This window comes from Scyliorhinus canicula, chromosome 6 (genome assembly GCF_902713615.1).
Source record: "Scyliorhinus canicula chromosome 6, sScyCan1.1, whole genome shotgun sequence".
NCBI classification, from domain to species: domain Eukaryota; kingdom Metazoa; phylum Chordata; class Chondrichthyes; order Carcharhiniformes; family Scyliorhinidae; genus Scyliorhinus; species Scyliorhinus canicula.
This window is the reverse complement of record NC_052151.1, coordinates 150996162-151017455: the sequence shown is the minus strand read 5'-3', so window position 1 is coordinate 151017455 and position 21294 is coordinate 150996162. Positions and strand designations below refer to the sequence as shown.

General features: G+C 48.5%; 2 protein-coding genes across 4 annotated transcripts in view; both read left to right on the top strand.

Annotated features, from left to right (window-relative positions):
- cpsf3 (cleavage and polyadenylation specific factor 3) overlaps nt 1-2053 on the top strand; it is a 42726-nt gene extending 40673 nt beyond the window's left edge. For all 3 annotated transcript variants that reach the window (XM_038800284.1, XM_038800283.1, XM_038800285.1), the window contains one exon: nt 1301-2053. In XM_038800284.1, coding sequence (XP_038656212.1) covers nt 1301-1405 — 105 coding nt within the window. In that variant the 3' untranslated portion in view covers nt 1406-2053. The remainder of the gene's footprint in view (nt 1-1300) is intronic.
- Nucleotides 2054-9626: 7573 nt separating this feature from the next.
- iah1 (isoamyl acetate hydrolyzing esterase 1 (putative)) overlaps nt 9627-21294 on the top strand; it is a 29000-nt gene continuing 17332 nt past the window's right edge. Inside the window, exons 1-2 of the mRNA XM_038800282.1 lie at nt 9627-9779; nt 14954-15006. Coding sequence (XP_038656210.1) covers nt 9720-9779; nt 14954-15006 — 113 coding nt within the window. The 5' untranslated portion in view covers nt 9627-9719. The remainder of the gene's footprint in view (nt 9780-14953; nt 15007-21294) is intronic.

The following is a 21294-nucleotide window of genomic DNA, read 5'->3' as shown; positions in this document are numbered from 1 at the left end:
GGGGTCGCCTCAGGTGGCCTGGTCATTCCCCCCCCCCTCCCTCTGCTGGAGTCTAGGTAATTGAGCTCCTGGGTTGAGACAAGTCAACATGTTGGAGGTGATGAGGCTCATGTTCCGACGATGGAATCCTTGGAAGATTCTAAAGAGTGCTGTATGTTTCAGATCCTGCTTTATTCTTGATATCTATTTTCTACATGAGCCATTGGAGTGGTCTTTATCCTGATGACTGACTCATTCCTCAGTTGTTATCCTGGACTTTACTCCCTGATAATTATGTTGTTGTCTGTTAATGTTGTCAATTTATCTGTTTGCAGGGAAGTAAATATTTTGGGTGTGGTGTCTGGCACTGTTGTTTATCTTGATTTAATAAGGTTTTATCATGTTCCGCTGAATATTGATTTTGGGAAATACGCACAGTTTCTTTATCCTAATATATCATTGGAGGGAGGATGAGCAGAACCGGATATGGGGAAAGAGTAGGTGGTGTGTGTGGTATGTTCTTTCCTCGCTATGTTCAAGTTAGAGTTTGTTTTTACTTTTGGTTGCTCCTTTTCTTCTTCAGGTCTAGCTTGACTGTATTATCCTGTTGAGGATTGGGGTTTGTTGGACACCCCTTTAGGCAGAAGTCAGCCGTTTCTCCTAATGTTGATGTCGGCCTCTGTGAAAAGCCCCTAGTCGCCACATTCCGGCGCCTGTTCGGGGAGGCTGTTACGGGAATCGAACCGTGCTGCTGGCCTGCTACGTCTGTTTTCAAAGCCAGTGATTTAGCCCAATTATGTAATGATTAATGTTTTGTGCTGCACCTGCTATACATTGACACGTATAGCTATCTTTCTGGTGCTTTTTGCTTTTTTGTTTGATGTGATTTTTTGTAAAAAAAAACTTGAAAATCCCAATAAATAACCATTTAAAAACAAATCAACTTCCAACCTATATCAATTTGTTAAGTGTTAAGTTGAGACGTAATTCTTTAATTGTGATGTATTCCATCTAGACTGTAATTTTTTTAAACGTTCTAGATTCCTAAGTTTATTTACCTCACCTGTGGCAGCCTATCTTAGCAACAATCTCTCGAGTGAAATCAGTGCAGGATCCAACAGTGAGGACTCTAAAGGAAGTAGCATGGATCAAAGCACTTTCAGATTGACCCATGGGCGAAGAAATAAATTTTATATTTTCATTCAAGTGGAATTTTAACGGTTTTGAAGAAAGATGAAGCAAAGTTTTATTTTAAAAGTAGCTGCTCATGCACCCCTCTTTTAAAGTATTTCTAATTCTATTCCTATTTCTTTCCACACAGATGGTTGTGTGTGAAGAGGGCAGTGTGGAGGATGAACCACTTCGAGAAATGGTGGAAGTCGCAGTGCAGCGACTTTATGAAACAATACACCCAGCACTCTCTTGAAATTGTGAAGGACCGTGGTAAATGTGAACTGTGCTCTACTTGTGTTTTCTGATTGTAGGATGTAGAGTTTTAATCACATCCTCTGCACTTGTTCTGCTGAACCCAATGCTGCAAATGATTCAATTTAGTTTCTTTTTATTCATTCATGGGATGTGTACTTCGCTGGCAAGGCCAATATTTATTGCCGACCCCTAATTACTCTTGAGAAAGTGGTGGTGGTGAGCTTTCACAATGAAGGTTGATCCACAGAACTGTTAGGTCTCGAGTTCCAGGATTTTGACCAAGCAACGATGAAGGAATATCGATACAGTTTCGAGTCAGGATGTGTGAGACCTGAATAACTTGAAAAGTTTTGGACATGCACCAGTATCTCTTTAACAGAAAAAAAATTAGCAAATTGCATCCTTTAGGCTGATATTGCAGAGACGAATGCAGAGACAAAAGGTCCATTATTAGAGACTTTGCAATGATGCATCATTGTTTTCCTGAAGACTGTCTTGAATGAGTGGTAAGATGATGGTGAATAACAAATGGCGTAGCCTTGGATGATTAGAACTGTTTTGTTTGTTGGATGCATAGTAAGATGGAAGCAGATGTTTTAAAAAATTACTCCAGTTTCTACAAAAATAAATATTTTGAACAAGTTGATCCTTTTTTGTCGTGTACTATACTTTGTGATTGTAAAACTCTACACTGATGTTTTTTAATTATTTTTATTTCTTTGGCCATGCATTATATTGTCATACAGTCTGGTTCAGACAATTAAAGATTTTTTTCAAGAAATAAACTTTTTAAAATCAATTTAGAGTATCCAATTATTTTTTACAATAAAGGAGCAGTTTTAGTGTCTCCAATCCACCTAACCTGCACATCTTTGGGTTGTGGGAAGAATGTGCAAACTCCACACAGATAGTGACCCAGCACCAGGATCGAGCTTCGGTCCTCAGCGCCGTAGGCAGAAGTGCTAACCACTGCGCCACCACGCCACCCCATCCAAAAATAAACATATTAGACTAATGTTCATTACATGTCAGTGGAATGTACCATATTCATTGCAAGCACAAATATAGTAACAAGAATTATTAGAAGAAAATAAATCATCTAGCTTCTCAGTAATTGTATGTTGTTGATTAATCATGTCAATCAATTAGTCTATAATAAAGGACTTCCGGTGGCGGCATGTTGGGTGGCTCTTGCTCAGGGCTTGTTTTTTTAGAATTTAAGGCCGGGTGCCAGGGGCAGTTTTTTGACAATAAGTGCAGGAAGAAAAATCTGCCGTGAAGAAGGGAAACAATGAAGGTTCACTGTCGAGCAAAAAGGGTCAACTTGGCAACTGGAAAGATGGCGGAGGCTGGGTCGCTGGGTGGAGCCGCACTGTTCACGGCAGAAAAGATGACTGAGGTGATGGTTGTGGAATTTGAAAAACAGTTTGCAAAGCACATGGAGGTGATGAGGAAGGAGATGGTGGTGGCACTAAAGGTGCTGGTGGAGGAGGCGATTTCCCCGGTGAAGGCGGCAGTTTCGAAGACATCGGCCGAGGTGCGGGAGCAGGGTGAGAAACTGATGGGAGTGAATGAGAAAAACAATCTGGAAACAGATCTCGGCTGCAAAATCTGAGGATCGTGGACCTGCCCGAAGGAGTGAAGGGCCCAAGGGTGACTGAGTACATTGCCAAGCTGCTGCTGGAGGATGTGGAAGATCCCTCCCAGTATGAACTGAATCGGGCACATCAGTCATTGAGGCCTAGACCAGGTGGCGCGGTGGTTAGCGTTGCTGCCTCAATGCCAAGGTCCCAGGTTCGATCCCGGCTGTGGGTCACTGTCCGGGTGGAGTTTGCACATTCTCCCCGTGTTGGCATGGGTTTCGCCCCCACAATCCAAAGATGTCCAGGTAGGTGGATTGGCCACGCTAAATTGCGGATTGGGTACTCTAAATTTATAAAAAAAGAGAAGAAAAATAATTGAGGCCTGAACCAAAGATGAATGAGCTGCCAAGAGCGGTGATTATTTGTTTCCATAGGTACCACATGAAGGAGAAGGTCCTGAGTAGGGCAAAGCAGAAGCAAGAGGAGTAGTGGACTAGAGCTGGTATACGTTTATACCAGGACTTAACCGTGGAGTTGGCAAGGGGCCTGGCAGCCTTCGGCTATGTGAAGACGGCACTGTATAATAATGATGTGTGGTTCGACGTAGTGTACCTAGCTAAGTTGAGGGTTACCGAGAACTCCAAAGACTTTTATTTCAAGACAATTGAAGCAGCCGAGGCGTTTGTGAAGTTGGAAGGACTGGGGCAGAAGTGAGAAATGGGACTGAGGATTCGTCTTGGACTGAGGGTGGGGGGGGGGGGGGGGGGGGTGGGTGGAAGATTGTATATAGTTCCATTTTTTTATTTCATGGTGTTCAATGGGGTGAAGTTGCCTATTTGGGCACGGTATTTTGCAGTGATGGTTTTATAGGGTTTGTGTATATGCATTGGGTTTGTTTGTTTGAAAGGAATTTCTTTGTTTTCCTGGGAACGGAGAGGGAAGTGGGGCCTAGGCAGGGGCTTCCACACTAGCAAGCTCAAGCTGGCTAGTGAACGGGAGTGTGGTGGAGGGGGATGGGGCTGTGGTAATTGGAACCTGGTCGAACAGGTTTCGATGAACCTAGGAGGTGTGAAATGTTGGGGGAGTGGACCCATACTGGGTGAGGTGTTTTCCAGAGGAAGTGGATGGGGGTATTCTGGGAGGGGGGAGCGGTTTGATGACAGCAGGGCGCGGCCAGTCACGGTTTTGGTCGGTAAGAGAGTGAGGTTCCAGATGGAGAAGGTGGTGGCTGACCAGGGTGGTAGATATGTGATAGTGACAGGGGCATTGGAGGGGAGGTTGGTGGCTTTGGCAAGTTTGTATGGTCCTAACTGGGATGATGCAGGATTTGTGAGGAAGGTATTTGGGGCCATTCTGGACCAGGATTCGTAATAGCTAATAGTGGGAGGGGATTGGATGTTTGGTGCAAGAGCCAGTGATGGATAGGTGACAGTCACACTCGCTTGCCCAGTGCGGGCGGGGGGGGGGGGGGGAAGAGAAAGAGAGGCGAAGGTGCTGACGGGGCTTACAAAGGAAATGGGAAGCGTGGACCCGTGGAGGTTCTTGCACCCGAGGGAATGGGAGTATATAATTTTCTCCTCAGTTCATAAGGTTTATTTGAGGATAGATTTTTTTTTTGTAGTAAGGCAGGCATTGCTGGCTGGGGGGTAGGGGGATCAGAGTATTCAGCGATAGCAATCTCGGATCACGTGCTGCATTGGGTGGACATGGTCCTGGAGAAGGGGTAGCGCAGAGACCAGGGTGGAGAGTGGATGTGGGGTTGCTGGGAGACCAAAGATTTTGAAGAATATCGGGAAGGTGATTGAGAATTTACGTGGGCTTTAACTACAGGGGTTAGTATCGCAGGCAGTGATATGGGAGGCCCTGAAAGTGGTAGTGAGGGGAGAAGTGTTATCGTTTAAGGCCAAGGTGGATAAAGAGGAGATGGAGGTGGATAGGAGGTACGTGGGGATATAGATCCAGCGCTTTTGGACAGAAGGAGGGAACTTCAGGCTAGCTTTGATCAGTTGCCCACGGGGAAGTGGTGCGCCAACTGAGGCGGGCGAGGGGTGTGATTTATGAGTATGGGGAGAAGGCAGGCCAACTTCGGAGGGAGGCAGTGGTGAGGGAAATTGTCCAGGTGCATGATGGGACAGGAAAATTGGTGGTGGCCCCAGAACAGATTAATAAGATTTTTGAGGAGTTTTATGAAAATTTGTAGGTTGGAACCACTGAGGGAGGATCGGGGGTTCTTGGACAGATTGGAGTATCCGAGACTGGAGGAGAAAGGCGGCCACACTGGAGAGGTCGTGGGGAGCAGGACGTAAAGGAGGCAATTGGGAGGATGCAGTGGGAGAAGGTGGCAGGGCTGGATGGGTTCCCAGTGGAGAATTACAAGAAATTTAAGGACAAATTGGCGCTGCTGATCTTGGGGATGTTTGAGGAGGCGATGGGGAAGGGGGTGCTGCCACAAACAGTGGGGCAGGCCTCCATCACCTTGCTGTTAAAGAAAGATAAGGACCCAACGGAGTGTGGGTCGTACAGGCCTATATGTTGACACAAAGATATTGATGAAGGTACTGGAGGCTCGGTTGGAGGGGGTGCCTCCTGAAGGTGATGGGGAGGACCAGACAGGGTTTGTGAAAGGAAGGCAGCTGTTCTCAAATATTAGGAGGTTATTAAATGTAATCATGACATTGGCTGAGGGAAATGAGACGGAGATGGTGGTTGCGTTGGATGCAGAAAAGGTATTTGATCGAGTAAAATGGGGTATTTGATGGGGGTTCTTGAGAGATTTAGGATCTGGCCAAGATTTATGGAATGGGTATGGCTATTACATAAGGAACTGATGGCGAGTGTCCGCTCAAACAATATGAGTTTGGGGTACTTTGCTCTGCACTGGGGAACCAGGCAGGGGTGTACTATGTCCCCTCTGCTATTTGCATTAACGTTAGAGCTTTTGGCCATCGCTTTAAGGAGCTTGGGACTGTGGAAAGGAATAGTACGGGGTGGGTTGGAATATGGGGGTTTGATTCTCCACAGCCCTGCCCTGAAATCACGTTTGGCACGGGGCGGAGAATCTACTTTGGCGCGAGAATCGGGCCTGGTGCCGCTCCCGCGATTCTCCAGTCCCTGGAGAATCGCTTACCCGCGAATCACAATGCATGGCTGGGGGGCCATTGCCAGGAGCCCTCCCAGCAATACTCCGGTCCCAACCGGCCGAGTTTCCAACGGCATGGTTTTAGCCACGTCGGGGACTCAGTCCGCGGCTGCCCTGGTGGGGGTCGGGTGGATCCAGCACTGGGGGGGTGGGGCCTTATGAGCGGCTGGGGCAGCAATCGGGCGGGTCAGATGAAGCGGCATGGGGCAGATTGGTGGGACCTTGTTTCCTGGTCCGTGGTCCGAATCCGCCATCGCGTTTGGCGCGGCGGCAGGAGTCCGCCGCCAATCACATGCGCGAACTCTGAACCGGAAGGGCGGCGGCCCATATCCGCAGCTAAAGCTACATGAGGCACTGCCAGCCCCTGCAGGTAAGTGAATTGCTCTTTATTTTTTTCAGGATAGTCTGGAATGAAACTCCAGCGTTTTTACATAGCCCCATTTTTGGAGAATCCAGCCCAAGGTATCTGTATGCGGACGATTTATTGTTTTATTTATATAGAGCATATATAATCAGGGCTGAGTCTGAGAACACACACAAACAGCTTCCTCTCCACTGTTACCAGATTCCTAAACGACTGATCTGATCTCTTCACACATCTTCTCTACTGAGTAGTACTACACTCCTGTATGCTTCACCCGATGTTTGTGTCTATGTATTTACATTGTGTATTTTATGTTTGCCCTATGTATTTTCTTTTCATGTACGGATTAATCTGTCTGCACTGTACACTGAACAATACTTTTCACTGTACCAAAGTACACGTGACAATAATCAAATCCAATCCAGAACCACTTCAGGTATTTGGGGATGCAGGTGGCGTGGGGCTGGGGGGGGCATTGTAGCTTGGTGGGGAGGGTGAGAGCGGTTTTGGCACGGTGTAATAACTTCCCTCTGTCACTGGCAGGTCGGGTGCAGGCGATTAAAATAAATGTGTTGCCGTGATTTCTGTTTCTATTTCAGTGCTTGCCGGTCGTTTTGTCAAAGGTTTTTTTTAAGGAAGTGGATAATTCAATCACTTTGTTTATTTGGGTGGTTGGGGGTGGGGAGGGTAGCCAGGGTTAGGAAGGTGGTCCTGCAGGGAGGCCGGCAGGTAGGCGGGTTTTAAGCTGGGGGCTGGGTCGGGGAGATGCCGATTAGGGGGAACCATAAGGTTGAGCCGGGAAGGCTGGACAGGAGGTTTTGGAGATGGGAGGAGAGGGGGAAACATGGTAAAAGACCTGTACCAGGGAGGGAGGGGGGGGGGGGGGGGGGTAGAAACGTTTTGCGAGGTTGGGAGAGTTTGCTAGGAAGGAGGTTCAGAGCTTCTCGATGGCCCCGACCCCCTCATTGTTGGAAGAGGTATTGATGGCAGAGGGAATGGAGAAGGGGATGAGGGAATCTACAGGAATATTTTAGAGAAGGACGGGGTGTCCATGAAGGGGATCAAAGCCAAGTGGGAGGAAGAGTTGGAGAGGCTATGGAAGACGGTTTGTGCTGTGAGATGCTCTGGAGGGTGAACCCCTCAACCTCGTGCACGAGGTTGGGGCTTCCTCAGCTGAAGGTTGTGTATAGGGCACACCTCACGAGGCAAGGATGAGGGAGTGAAGGATGTATGTGAGCGCTATGGGAGGAGCCCCGCAAACCATGTACATATGTTTTGGACCGAAGCTGGAGAAGTATTGGAGGGAGGTTTTCAATGTCATCTCAGGGGTACTACATGTGAACTTGGAAGCAGAACCCCCAGATAATGTTCTATGTTCTATAATAGTGTAGGTCAGATAGGCTTCAGATGGTTTCACAGGTCGGCGCAACATCGAGGGCCGAAGGGCCCGTACTGCGCTGTAATGTTCTATGCCATTTTTGTGGTGTTGGACTGGCCAGATATGCAGGCGGGTGCAGGGGCAGATTTAACCTTTACCTTGCTGATTGCCCAGAGGTGGGTCCTGTTGGGGTGGTCAGCTTCTCCGCCCTGGGCCTCGGCTTGGTGGGGGGATCTATTTGAATTTCTGACTCTCGCGAGGGGGATGTGGTAATATGATTTGCATACCTGTCTGCCATTGGGACAGAACACCGGCTTACCATTGGCCCTGGTCAGTCATGTGCCTCTTGACCGATTGGTCGAGAGGCTGAGTTAACCACGCCTCCATTGCCGAGGTATAAATAGTCAAACGCCCCGCAGTTGTCCATTTTATTGTTAGATGACCGCAGGGCTATGTTTTAGTTTATTAAAGCCTGACTTTTGTAAAGCAACTCGTCTCTCGTACAATTGCTGGCCCATCAGGGGATAAAGGAAGGGTTCTACAATTAATGGGGACTGTTTATGTGGCACCGTACCACAGTAGCTTCACAGCGCCAGGGTCCCAGGTTTGATTCCCGCATGGGTCACTGTCTGTATGGAGTCTGAATTCTCCCTCCATGTACCCGAACAGGCGCTGGAATGTGGTGACTAGGGGCTTTTCACAGTAACTTCATTAGTGTTAATGTAAGCTGACTTGTGACAATAAAGATTATTATTATGCACTTTCGAGATGTGTTTACCAGTGAATATTAAGGGGGGGTTGTTTTTGATTACACTGTTTACTGATTCACTGTTAAATTTTTTTTAAGCTGCAATGTGCGGGTGGATGTTTTGGTCTATAGTGCGGAGTGCTGTTTTTGTTTGGGGGGATTGTTATTGCATTTGTTTTTGTTTTTTTTTCTTTTGTTTATTTGATGAAAATGTTGAAAATGAGAATAAAAAGATGTTCTTTTTAAATTAGTCTATAATGAAATAAAATACTGTGGATGTTGGAAATCTGAAAACAAAACAGGAAGTGCTGGAAACATTAAGCAGGTCTGGCGGCCTGTGTTATTCTGATTTCTTCAGAGTTCTGGACTATGATAGATTCAGATAATGAGGCAAATAAAACTCTCGCAGTGGAATATTTTTGGAAATCATGGGGCCAAAATCATGTGTCCATCCAAAGTATGTTACACACTCTTTGTCAGGTCTCAACTTACTCCTGCATTGTGGCCCTACACATTTCTGAAAGGAAATCAATGGAAAATAAACCTCTGAAATATTGTGTAAATGGCATCCTTTCCTGTACTGCTGTACCATTTACAAATATATTTAAAACCGACGGATAATGTGTTCCTCTCGCCACTGTCATAAAGTGGGTTAGAAATTAGAGGTTTTACTTAAAATAGAGCAAATCCAGACGGGATGAAACCCCGGCTCCCTGCCTGGAAGCCCAGCCCCAACCCCGGCTCCCTGCCTGGCGGCCCAGCCCCAACCCCGGCTCCCTGCCTGGCGGCCCAGCCCCAACCCCGGCTCCCTGCCTGGCGGCCCAGCCCCAACCCCGGCTCCCTGCCTGGCGGCCCAGCCCCAACCCCGGCTCCCTGCCTGGCGGCCCAGCCCCAGCTCCCTGCCTGGCGGCCCAGCCCCAACCCCGGCTCCCTGCCTGGCGGCCCAGCCCCAACCCCGGCTCCCTGCCTGGCGGCCCAGCCCCGGCTCCCTGCCTGGCGGCCCAGCCCCCTGCCTGGCGGGGGGACGCCCAGCTCGGCCACTCCGCCCCTCCCGCTTCCAGGGGAAGGAGTGCGGCCCAGCACCGCCCGTTCCCAGGACCATGTCGGCCTTTGGGCTCCTGTGGCCCCGAGTCATTTTATTCGGAGACTCCATCACTCAGGTAGGAGGCCCCGGCTCCAGCTTCAACCCTGAACCGAGGCTTCACCTCCCCTTCTGGGCTGGTCACTGGGCGACCCACTCAGGCCGGGTGATCCTCCCCAGGACAGGATGATTCCCCTCATCCCCACCCCCCTAGGACAGAGTGATCCCACCCCCCCAGGACAGTGATCCTCCCCATCCCCACCCCCCAGGACAGAGTGATCCTCCCCACCCCCCTAGGACAGAGTGATCCCATCCCATCTCACCCTCATTCCCCAGGACAGAGTGATCCCACCCACCCTCATTCCCCGGGACAGAGTGATCCCACCCCATCTCACCCTCATTCCCCAGGACAGAGTGATCCCATCCCATCTCACCCTCATTCCCCAGGACAGAGTGATCCCACCCACCCTCATTCCTCAGGACAGGGTGATCCCACCCCAGGACAGAGTGATCCTCCCCACTCCCTAGGACAGAGTGATCCTCCCCACCCCCACTCCCCAGGACAGAGTGATCCCACCCCAGGACAGGATGATTCCCCTCATCCTCACTCCCTAGGACAGAGTGATCCTCCCCACCCCCACTCCCCAGGACAGAGTGATCCTCCCCATCCCCACCCCCCAGGACAGAGTGATCCCACCCCACCCCACCCCACCCCACCCTCATTCCCCAGGACAGAGTGATCCCACCCCACCCCACCTCACCCTCATTCCCCAGGACAGAGTGATCCCACCCCATCTCACCCTCATTCCCCAGGACAGAGTGATCCCACCCCATCTCACCCTCATTCCCCAGGACAGAGTGATCCCACCCCATCTCACCCTCATTCCCCAGGACAGAGTGATCCCACCCTACCTCGCCCTCATTCCCCAGGACAGAGTGATCCCACCCACCCTCATTCCTCAGGACAGGGTGATCCCACCCCACCTCACCCTCATTCCCCGGGACAGAGTGATCCCACCCCATCTCACCCTCATTCCCCAGGACAGAGTGATCCCACCCCACCTCAGCCTCATTCCCCAGGACAGAGTGATCCCACCCCACCCTCATTCCTCAGGACAGGGTGATCCCACCCCACCTCACCCTCATTCCCCAGGACAGGGTGACCCCACCCCACCTCACCCTCATTCCCCAGGACAGGGTGATTCCACCCCACCTCAGTCCCCAGGACAGGGTGATCGTACCCACTTCACTCCCCCAGGGTAGGGTGATCCCTTCCCACCTCACTCCACATGTCGGGTGCTCCTACTCACCACAGGACAGGTTGTATAGGATATGGGATCAGCATCTCACTATTGAATAGGTTGCCAAGATTACTTGAGACAGTGGCTGGGTGGGGAGATCAAGTAATGATATTGAACATTTGGTTGCCATCACACTCCAGCCGACTTCTTGAACAGCTACAAAGTAGTTCCAGTCCCCCATATCTTTTTGTACTTAAGTTTTATAAATATTTTATCCATTGTCCTTTTAGTTTCCCCAGCTGTTTCTTTTAATACTCTAATTTCAAAACCATTAGACTCTGATAATTGGTCTATCTTAAATCTCATTCCTTTCTCCATTACTATCAATCCACTAAGTTCCTCCACTTGACTTATTTTTTGGTTCCTTGATCTGCTAATCGCCTTGTCCTGTTCCTTCTTCTGTTCCTGTGTGTATAATGACCCGGGATGCCAGGAATCTGGTATTTATCTGAGTGAATGAACAATCGCAAAATACTTGCAAAACCAGACTTGCTGATAACCAACTGTAATGCTGTATCACTGATATCCCATCATCCACATCAACGCCCTAGTTGGCTATGCTGACTCACATTGTTTCCACGTCCATTTGCTGCAATTGGAATATACAAACACACAATTTAGGAGCAAGAGTCGGCCACTCAATCGCTTGAGTCTGCTCCACTATTCAATAAGATCATGGCTGATGCGATTGCGACCTCAACCCCACATTCCCACCTACCTTTAACTCCTCTGCTTATCAAGAATCTATCTAGCTCGGCCTTAAAAATATTCAAAGACTCTGCTTCCACTGCCTTTTGAGGAAGGGTGTTCCAAACACTCAGGAGCCTTTGAGAAGAAACAAATTGTTATCTCCGTCTATGAAGAGCACAGTAGCATGGTGGTTAGCATAAATGCTTCACAGCTCCAGGGTCCCAGGTTTGGTTCCCGGCTGGGTCACTGTCTGTGTGGAGTCTGCACGTCCTCCCCGTGTGTGCGTGGGTTTCCTCCGGGTGCTCCGGTTTCCTCCCACAGTCCAAACATGTGCGGGTTAGGTGGATTGGCCATGATAAATTGCCCGTAGTGTCCTAAAAAGTAAGGTTAAGGGGGGGGGGGTTGTTGGGTTACGGGTATAGGGTGGATACGTGGGTTTGAGTAGGGTGAGCATTGCTCGGCACAACATCGAGGGCCGAAGGGCCTGTTCTGTGCTGTACTGTTCTATGTTCTATGACGGAAACTCCTTGGGTGGGATTATTCTGTTGCTGGGGCTAAGTGCCGGCTCCAACAGCGAACCCGCGGGAGGTTCATGTAAAAAAAAATTGATGCAGGTGCCGATTCTGGTACCAGTGAGGGACCAGCACTGGCGCTACGTGAAACGCCCACGGAACGCTTCGAGAACGGCCGGAGAATGACTGGGTCCCGTGCCGCATATGAGCACAGCTGACATCCTCAACCGGTCATGCTGTACGACATGGCGCCAGCCGTGCTCATAATCTAACCTGCTGACCGCGACCCACAGCCTGCCCCCCCCCGACCACCCCACACCAGCTCCCCCCCCAGCCCTGGCAGACTCTCCCCTGGCCAGCTGCACGGTTCCCAGCCGAGTGTGATGGTGCTGGACAGCCTGCAGCCGGCACGTCGTCTCAGACCCCATGTGCCCCGCGCCATCGGGAACTCGGCCCATCGGGGGTAGAGCATTGTGGGTGGGCTGGCCGATGGGACACTAACAGCATTGCGACTGCGCATGGCGCGGATCACGATGTCACCGGTTTGGAGCGTCAGAGAATCGCAAACCCGCGTCAAACCAGCGCCAGCCCCGGTTCCGGTATCGGAATCGATTCTCTGCCCGATTGCCGATTACGATTTTGCGGTTGGGCAACAGAGAATCCCGCCAATATTTTTAAACAGTGACTCCAAGATTCTCCCAAAAGAGGAAACATCCTCTCCACAGCCACCCTGTCAATACCCCTCAGGATTTTATCAGTTTCAATCAAGTCACCTCTTACTCTTTCAAACTCCAGCAGATACAAGCCTAACCTGTCCAACCTTTCCTCATAATTGAACCCGCCCATTCCAGGTATTAATCTAGTAAACCTTCTCTGAACTGCTTCCAACGCATTTACATCATTCCTTAAATAAGGAGACTAATACTGTGCACAATACTCCAGATGTGGTGTCACCAAAGCCCTGTAACTGAAGCATAATTTCTCTACTCTTGTATTCAATTCCCCTCGCAATAAACAATAACATTCTATTAGCTTTCCTAATTATTTGCTGTATCTCTATACTCACCTTTTATGATTCATGCAGTTGAACACCCAGATCACTCTGCACCTGAGAGCTCTACAATCTGCCACCAATGAGATAAAAATGCTTTCTTATTCTTCTTGCAAAAATGGACATTTTCCCACATTCCGCTCCATTTGCCAGATTGTTGCCCTCTCACCTAGCCTATCTACGTCCCTTTGTAGCTTCCTTATGTTCGCTTCATAATTTTCTTTCCTACCTGTATTTGTGTCATCAGCAAATTTAGCGACCACACCTTCAGCCCCTTCATCCAAGCTGTTTATATGAATTGTAAAAGAGCTGAGATTCCTGAATCAATCCCCGGTGGCACACCACTCATCGTATCCTGCCAACCCGGAAAAAGACCCATTGATGCCAACACTCTGTTTTCACTTTGCTAGCCAATCTTCAGTTCATGTCAATTTGTTACCCCTTACACCATAAGTTTTTATTTTACGCAATAACCTTTGATGTGGCACCTTACCAAATGCTTTTTGGGAATCTTAAGTACAGTTCATCCACTGGTTCCCCTTTATCCACAGCACATAAGACAGATGTTATGCTAAGTGCCCTGTAGTTTCCTGCCTTCTGTTTCCCGTTTTGAATAAAGGAGTTACATTTGCTATTTTCCAATCTCATGGAACTGTCCCCGAATTTAGGGAAATTAAAAAAAATAAAATCAGTGCATCACCTATCTCACTAACCACTTTTTTTAAGACCCGAGGATGTTGTCCACCAGAAACCAGGGGCTTGTCAACCCTCAGCTCCAACAATCTGCTCAGTACTACTTCCCCAGTGATTGTAATTTTCCTGAGTTCCTCCCTCCCTACCATTTTCTGATTTACAGCTACTTCCAGGATGATACTCGTGTCCTCTATAGCGTAGACCGATGTAAAATACGAGTTGAATTCATCTGCCATCTCCTTATTTTCCATTATTAATTCAACTGACCCACTTCCTACAGGACCAATGCTCACTTTGTTCATTTGTTTATTTTTAAAGTATCTACAGAAAGTCTTACCATCTTATTTTATATTTGTAGCTAGCTTTCTCGCATACTCTAATTTTTCCTTCATTAGTCATTTAATTATTCTCTGCTCTGCTTTTTATTCTGCCCAGACTTTGAATCTGCCACCTTTGCTCGGTTGTTTCTGATGGTGATTCACTTGTAGCAACACTATCAAATAAAACTCTTTTAATCACTTCATTCCAGCCTGGGACAAGTGGTTTGAGGCTTGAGGTCATGCTGATTAATATGTTTTGATCATTTATAGCTCAAGAATCCACAAGGTTCTTTCCAATGGAATTGCTATAGACATGCTCACCACCCTCGATGGCAACCCCAGGTGTTTCTACCGTGCTCAGTGTTTCCAGCATTTTTTGGTGTGGTTTCAGGCAGGAATGGAGTTCAACTCACTCTAAAGCTTTAAATTTAAGCCTCAGCTTTAACTCCATCACAGGAAGTTTCAGCAATTACCTGCAGTATAACAACCCACACCATAGAATATGGCATTCTCATTTCACCCGGGTGGTGGGCTGGAGGAAGAGAGGAAAGTCTGATTTAAACCATTTGTGCTGCCTGAGCTCCCTGTGAAATGTACTGTGATGTGATGTGATGCTGAAAAGTTGCAGCAAAATCAGAATTATTTTGATTGTCTAATTGTGCAACTGTATTCTTATTGCTCCCTAGCGTTCCTTTGATCAAGGAGGCTGGGGTGCTGCAATCGCAAACAGACTCGTTCGGTAAGGGAAATACCTGCCTATGATGTGATATCTGTTAAGGAGATGTCTGTCATAATTACAGTAGTTGTGTTGTCAGTAGGATTGAAATACGATACCGCAGTTCTACCTAACTGCAACTTTAAAGAAGCAAAAGCAATAAAAAGAAAACAGCATTTTGCTACTGCCTGCCAACTTGAAAAAGCCCCATTAATGCCCACTTTCTGCTTTCTATCCAGTAATCAATCCTCTGTCCATGCCAATATATCACCCCCAGCTCCTTGAGCCTTTATCTTGCTTAATAACTAACCATTTGTGTGGCACCTTATCGAATGCCTTTCAGAAATTCAGGTATACTACGTCTACTGGTATCCTTTTATTTACCCTACAAGTTACATCCTCAAAAAACTCTTATTAAATTTGGCAAGCAGAATTCCACTTCTGATCATACTATGTTGTGATCATACTATGGTTTTTCTAAATGCATTGTTAGGACTTTCTTAATAATAGATCCCAGCATTTTCCCATCAACTGACGTTAGGGTAACTGGCCTGTCGTTTTTTCTCCATCTCCTTTCTTGAACATTTGCCAACTTATCATATAATGGGACCATTCCTGAATCAAAGGAATTTTGGAAAATCATAGCTAACACATCCACTATCTCATTTAGAACCCTACCCTGTAGGCCATTAGACCCTGAATTTGTGTCAGATTTTGGCCCCTTAAGGTTCTCCAATACTTGATCTCTGCTGATATCAATTTCCTCGTTATTTTGAGACCTTTAGTTCTTTTTTTAAATAAATTTATTTAAATTATTTTTTTTCCAATTAAGGGGCAATTTAGCATGGCCAATCCACCTAACCTGCACATCTTTTGGGCTGTGGGAGTGAAACCCACGCAGACACAGGGAGAACGTGCAAACTCCTCATGGACAGTGACCCAGAGCCGGGATTCGAACCTGGGTCCTCAGCGCCGTAGTCCCAGTACAATATCCCAAACTTCACCCCCTTAAAGAGGGCAGCCTTAACCCGGTTAAACCCAGCCCGCCTCTTTGCCAGGTCTGTGCCCAGGTCCTGATATACCTGCAGCTCGTTCCCTTGCCAGGTGCACCTCCTCGTCTGCCTCGCCCATCTCAAAACCTTTTCCTTGTCCAGGAAACTGTGCAGCCACACCACCAACGTCCTCGGTGGCTCGCTCGACTGCAGATTCCTCATCAGTGTCTTGTGCACTCGGTTAACCTCCAGGGGCCAATAGAAAGCCCCCTCCCCCATCAGCGTTTCCAGCATCTTAGCCACATACGTGCCACCCTGTGCTCCCTCGATGCCTTCCGGCATCCCCACAATTCGCAGAATTTTTTCTCCTGGAGCAGTTCTCAAACTCCTCCACCTTCTCCTTCAGCCACTTTTGGGTCTCTCGCATCACACCCATCTCGACCGCCAACGAGGAGAGCTGTTCCTCGTGCTCCCCCACCATCTCCTCCACTTTCCGAATCGCCAGGCCCTGGGACTGCATCCTCTGCTCCATGCGGTCAATTCCCACTTTCCGAGGCTCTACTGCTCTGGCCAGATCCTCCTGGGCTTTCCTCCTCTGCTGGCAAAACTTTTCATTTAAGAAGTTCACCAGTTGCTCCGTCGACCACTTGGCAGAGCAGGACAGGCCCTTTACCCTCCGCCAACTTAACCTGCACAAAGTTCTTCTGCTCCAAATGCTGGAGCTGGTTTAGCACAGGGCTAAATCACTGGCTTTGAAAGCAGACCAAGGCAGGCCAGCAGTACGGTTCAATTACCATCCCAGCCTCCCCGAACAGATGCCGGAATGTGATGACTAGGGGCTTTTCACAGTAACTTCATGTGACAATAAGCAATTTTCATTTCATTTTCATGCTCCCTTCTTTTCGACCAACTTCTGGTCTGTGGATCCATCCACCAGCCCCACCAGTGGAGTCTCACTTTCTCCAATCACTCCTGCACCCTTTTTCATCAAAACGTTCACCCTACGAATGGGTAAAAAATCCAAAAAAACCGCCGTGAGCGGGAGCTGGCAAATGTGCAACCACTCACTCCAAGGCCGCCACTGGAAATCTGCCTTTGTTTATTCTTGCTCGCGATTGGAGCATGTCATTTTCAAATTTAACTTGGAATTCAATGGTATTATGATCACTATTTCCCAGTGGATCTTTTACTATGACATTACTAATTAACCCTGCTTCATTACACAATAATCAACATGAGGATAAATAGAATGGAGTCAACAGCTGGGGCAGAAAGAAGTGATGAGAAGAGAGTTAATCACTAAGTTTTTGAAAACAGGGAGGGATAATAAAGTGAAAGGAATTGCAATGGGGAGGGGTATAGGGGCTGGTTTAGCTCAGTGGGCTAGACAGCTGGTTTGGGATGCAGAATAAGGCCAGCAGTGCGAGTTCAATTTCCGTACCAGCTTACCCGACTAGGGGCATTTCATAGTAACTTTATACTTGTGACAATAAAAGGTTATAATTATTAATTGCAGAAATTGTACCAATCAGTGCTGGAGCAAAGAGGGCAGCAAATGGAGAATACAGCAGTATCAAAGCAGTGAAGGATGTTAATACAGAGAAACATAGAAAATAGGTGCAGGAATAGACCATTGGGCCCTTCGAGCCTACACCACCATTCAATATGAACATGGCTGATCATGCAAATTCAGTATCCCATTCCCACTTTCCCTCCATATCCCTTGATCCCTTTAGCCGCAAGGGCCACATCCAGCTCCCTCTTAAATATATCCAATAGCTTTCTGTGGTAGAGAATTCCAAACTTCACAATTCTCTGAGAGAAGAAGTTCTTCCTCATCTCAGTCCCGAATGGCTTACCCCTTATTCTTAGGCTGTGACCACTAGTTCTCGACGTCCCCAATATCGGGAACATTCTTCCCATACCTAGCCTGTCCAGTCTCATCAGGACTTTATATGTTTCTATGAGATCACCTCTCATTCTTCTAAACTCCAGTGAGCACAAGCCCAGTCAATCCAGTCTTTCTTCATATGTCAGTCCTGCCATCCCAGGAATTAGTCTGGTGAAGCTTCGCTGGACACCCTCAATAGCAAGAATGTCCTTCCTCAAACTAGGAGACCAAAACTGCACACAATTCTCAAGGCGTGGCCTCACCGAGGCCCTGTATAACTGAAAAGAAATGAAATGAAAATCGCTTATTGCAGAAAACATAAAAACTGACTGCAAAAGCTTCTATAGATATGTGAAGAGAAAAAGACCGGTGAAGACAAATGTAGGTCCCTTACAGTTAGAATCAGGTGAATTCATAATAGGCAGCAAAAAGATGGCAGACCAGTTGACAATTACTTTGGATCTGTCTTCACTAAGGAGGACACAAATAACCTGGGAATATGAGGGGATAGAGCGTATAGCATGAAGGAGGAACTGAAGAAAATCCTTATTAGTCAGAAACTTGTATTAAGGAAATTGATGGGATTAAAACCCGATAAGTCCCCAGGATACTTAAGGAAGTGGCCCGAGAAATAGTGGACACTTTGGTGATCATTTTCCAGCAGTCTATAGACTCTGGAAGAGTTCCAATGGATTGGAGGGTAGCTGATGTAACCCCACTTTTTAAAAAAGAAGGGAGAGAAAAAAGAGGGAATTATAGACCAGTTAGCCTGACATCGGTGGTGGGGGAAATGCTGGAGTCAATTATTAAGGATGAAATAACTGAGCATTTGGAAAGCGTGGACAGGATCGATCCAAGTCAGCAAGTCAGCATGGATTCACTGAAGGGAAATCATGCTTGACAAATCTTCTGGAATTTTTGAGGCTGTGACCAGTAGAGTGGACCAGGGTGAACCAGTGAATGTTGTGTATCTGGACTTTCAAAAGGCTTTTGACAAGGTCCCACTCAAGAGATTAATGATCAAAATTAAAGCTCATGGTATTGGGGGTAATGTATTGACGTGGATAGAGAACTGGTTGGCAGACAGGAAGCAGAGAGGAGGAATAAACTGGTCCTTTTCAGAGTGGCAAGCAGTGACTAGTGGGGTACCGCAGTGCTGGGACTCTAGCTGTTCACAATATACATTAATGATATGGACGAAGGAATTGCATGCGATATCACCAAATTTGCAGATGACACTAAGCTGGGTGACAGGGTGTGTGTGAGGAGGATGCAAAGAGGCTGCAGGGTGACTTGGACAGGCTGGTCGAGTGGGCAAGTACTTGGCAAATGCAATATAATGTGGGTAAATGTGAGGTTATCCACTTTGGTGGCAAAAACAAGAAGGCAGATTATGATCTGAATGGTGGCAATTTAGGAAAAGGGGAAGGGCAACGAGACCTGGGTGTCATGGTGGAACAGTCATTGGAGGTTGGCATGTAGATACAGAAGGCAGAGAGGAAAGTTAATTACATGCTGGCCTTCAAAGTGAGGATTTGAGTATAGGAGTAGGGATGTCTTGCTGCAGTTAGGGGCTGATTTAGAACAGTGGGCTAAATCGCTGGCTTTGAAAGCAGACCAAGGCAGGCCAGCAGCACGGTTCAATTCCCGTAACAGCCTCCCCGAACAGATGCCAGAATGTGGCAACTAGGGGCTTTTCACAGTAACTTCATTTGAGGCCTACATAGGGAAAGGAGGGAGAGGAGGGAGAGGGAGAGACTGGTGGGGGAGCTCCTAGATGTGGATAGGAGGTACGCGGAGGCCCCGGAGGAGGGATTGTTGGGGGAACGGCGTAGTTTGCAGGTCAAGTTCGACTTGCTGACCACCAGAAAGGTGGAGACACAGTGGAGGAAGGCGCAAGGCGCGGTTTATGAGTATGGGGAGAAGGCGAGCAGGATGCTGGCGCATCAGCTCCGCAGGCGGGATGCAGCTAGGGAAATTGGTGGAGTGATGGATAAGGGTGGGAATGTGGTGCGGAAGCGGGCAGAGGTGAACGGGGTCTTTAGGGACTTTTACGAGGAACTGTACCGGTCGGAGCCACCGGTGGGTGGGTGGGTGGGTGGGTGGGTGGGGGGGGGGGGGGGGGGTATGGAGAGCTTTATGAACAGGCTACGTTTCCCAAAGGTGCAGGAGGAGCTGGTTGAGGGGCTGGGGGCGCCAATAGAGTTGGAGGAGCTAGTCGGGGGATTGGCCAAATGCAATCTGGGAAGGTGCCGGGGCCGGATGTGTTCCCAGTGGAATTTTATAAAAAGTATGCGGACCTGGTGGGCCCCTTGTTGGTGTGGGCCTTCAATGAGGCATGGGAGGGGGGAGCTTTGCCCCCGACGATGTCTCGGGCGCTGATTTCTTTGATCCTGAAGCGGGATAAGGACCCCCTTCAGTGTGGATCATACAGGCCAATCTCGCTCCTCAATGTGGACGCTAAGTTGCTGGCGAAGATCCTGGCCACCAGGATAGAGGACTGTGTGCCAGGGGTGATACATGAGGATCAGACAGGATTTGTCAAGGGAAGACAGCTTAACACGAATGTGCGGAGGTTGTTAAATGTTATTATGATGCCGGCGGTGGAGGGGGAGGCGGAGATAGTGGTGGCGCTGGATGCAGAGAAGGCCTTCGATAGAGTTGAGTGGGGGTACCTGTGGGAGGTGCTGGAGAGGTTTGGATTTGGGGAAGGGTTCATCAAATGGGTGAGGCTGCTTTATGAGGCCCCGATGGCGAGTGTAGCTACTAATGGAAGGAGGTCAGAGTACTTCAGGCTTTACCGTGGGACCAGGCAGGGGTGCCCCCTGTCCCCCTTGCTTTTTGCACTGGCAATTGAACCTCTGGCTATGGCGTTGAGGGAGTCGGGGAGGTGGAGGGGTCTGGTGCGGGGTGGGGAGGAACATCGGGTATCGCTGTATGCGGACGATCTGCTGCTGTATGTGGCGGACCCAGTGGGGGGAATGCCGGGGGTGATGGAGCTGTTGGCTGAGTTTGGGGGCTTCTCGGGCTATAAGCTGAATCTGGGTAAGAGCGAGGTGTTTGTAGTGCACCCGGGTGATCAGGAGGAGGGAATTGGTAGGCTCTCGTTTAAGAGGGCAGTGAAGAGTTTTAGGTACCTGGGGGTGCAGGTGGCCAGGAGTTGGGGGACTCTCCACAAGCTTAATTTTACAGGCTTGTGGAGCAGATGGAGGAGGAATTTAAAAGGTGGGACATGGTGCCGCTATCGTTGGCGGGTAGAGTACAGTCCGTCAAAATGACAGTTCTCCCGAGGTTCTTGTTCCTTTTTCAGTGTTTGCCCATCTTTATCCCTAGGGCCTTTTTTAGGAGGGTGACGAGCAGCATCATGAGCTTTGTTTGGGCGCATGGGACCCCGAGGGTGAAGAGGGTCTTCTTGGAGCGGGGCAGAGA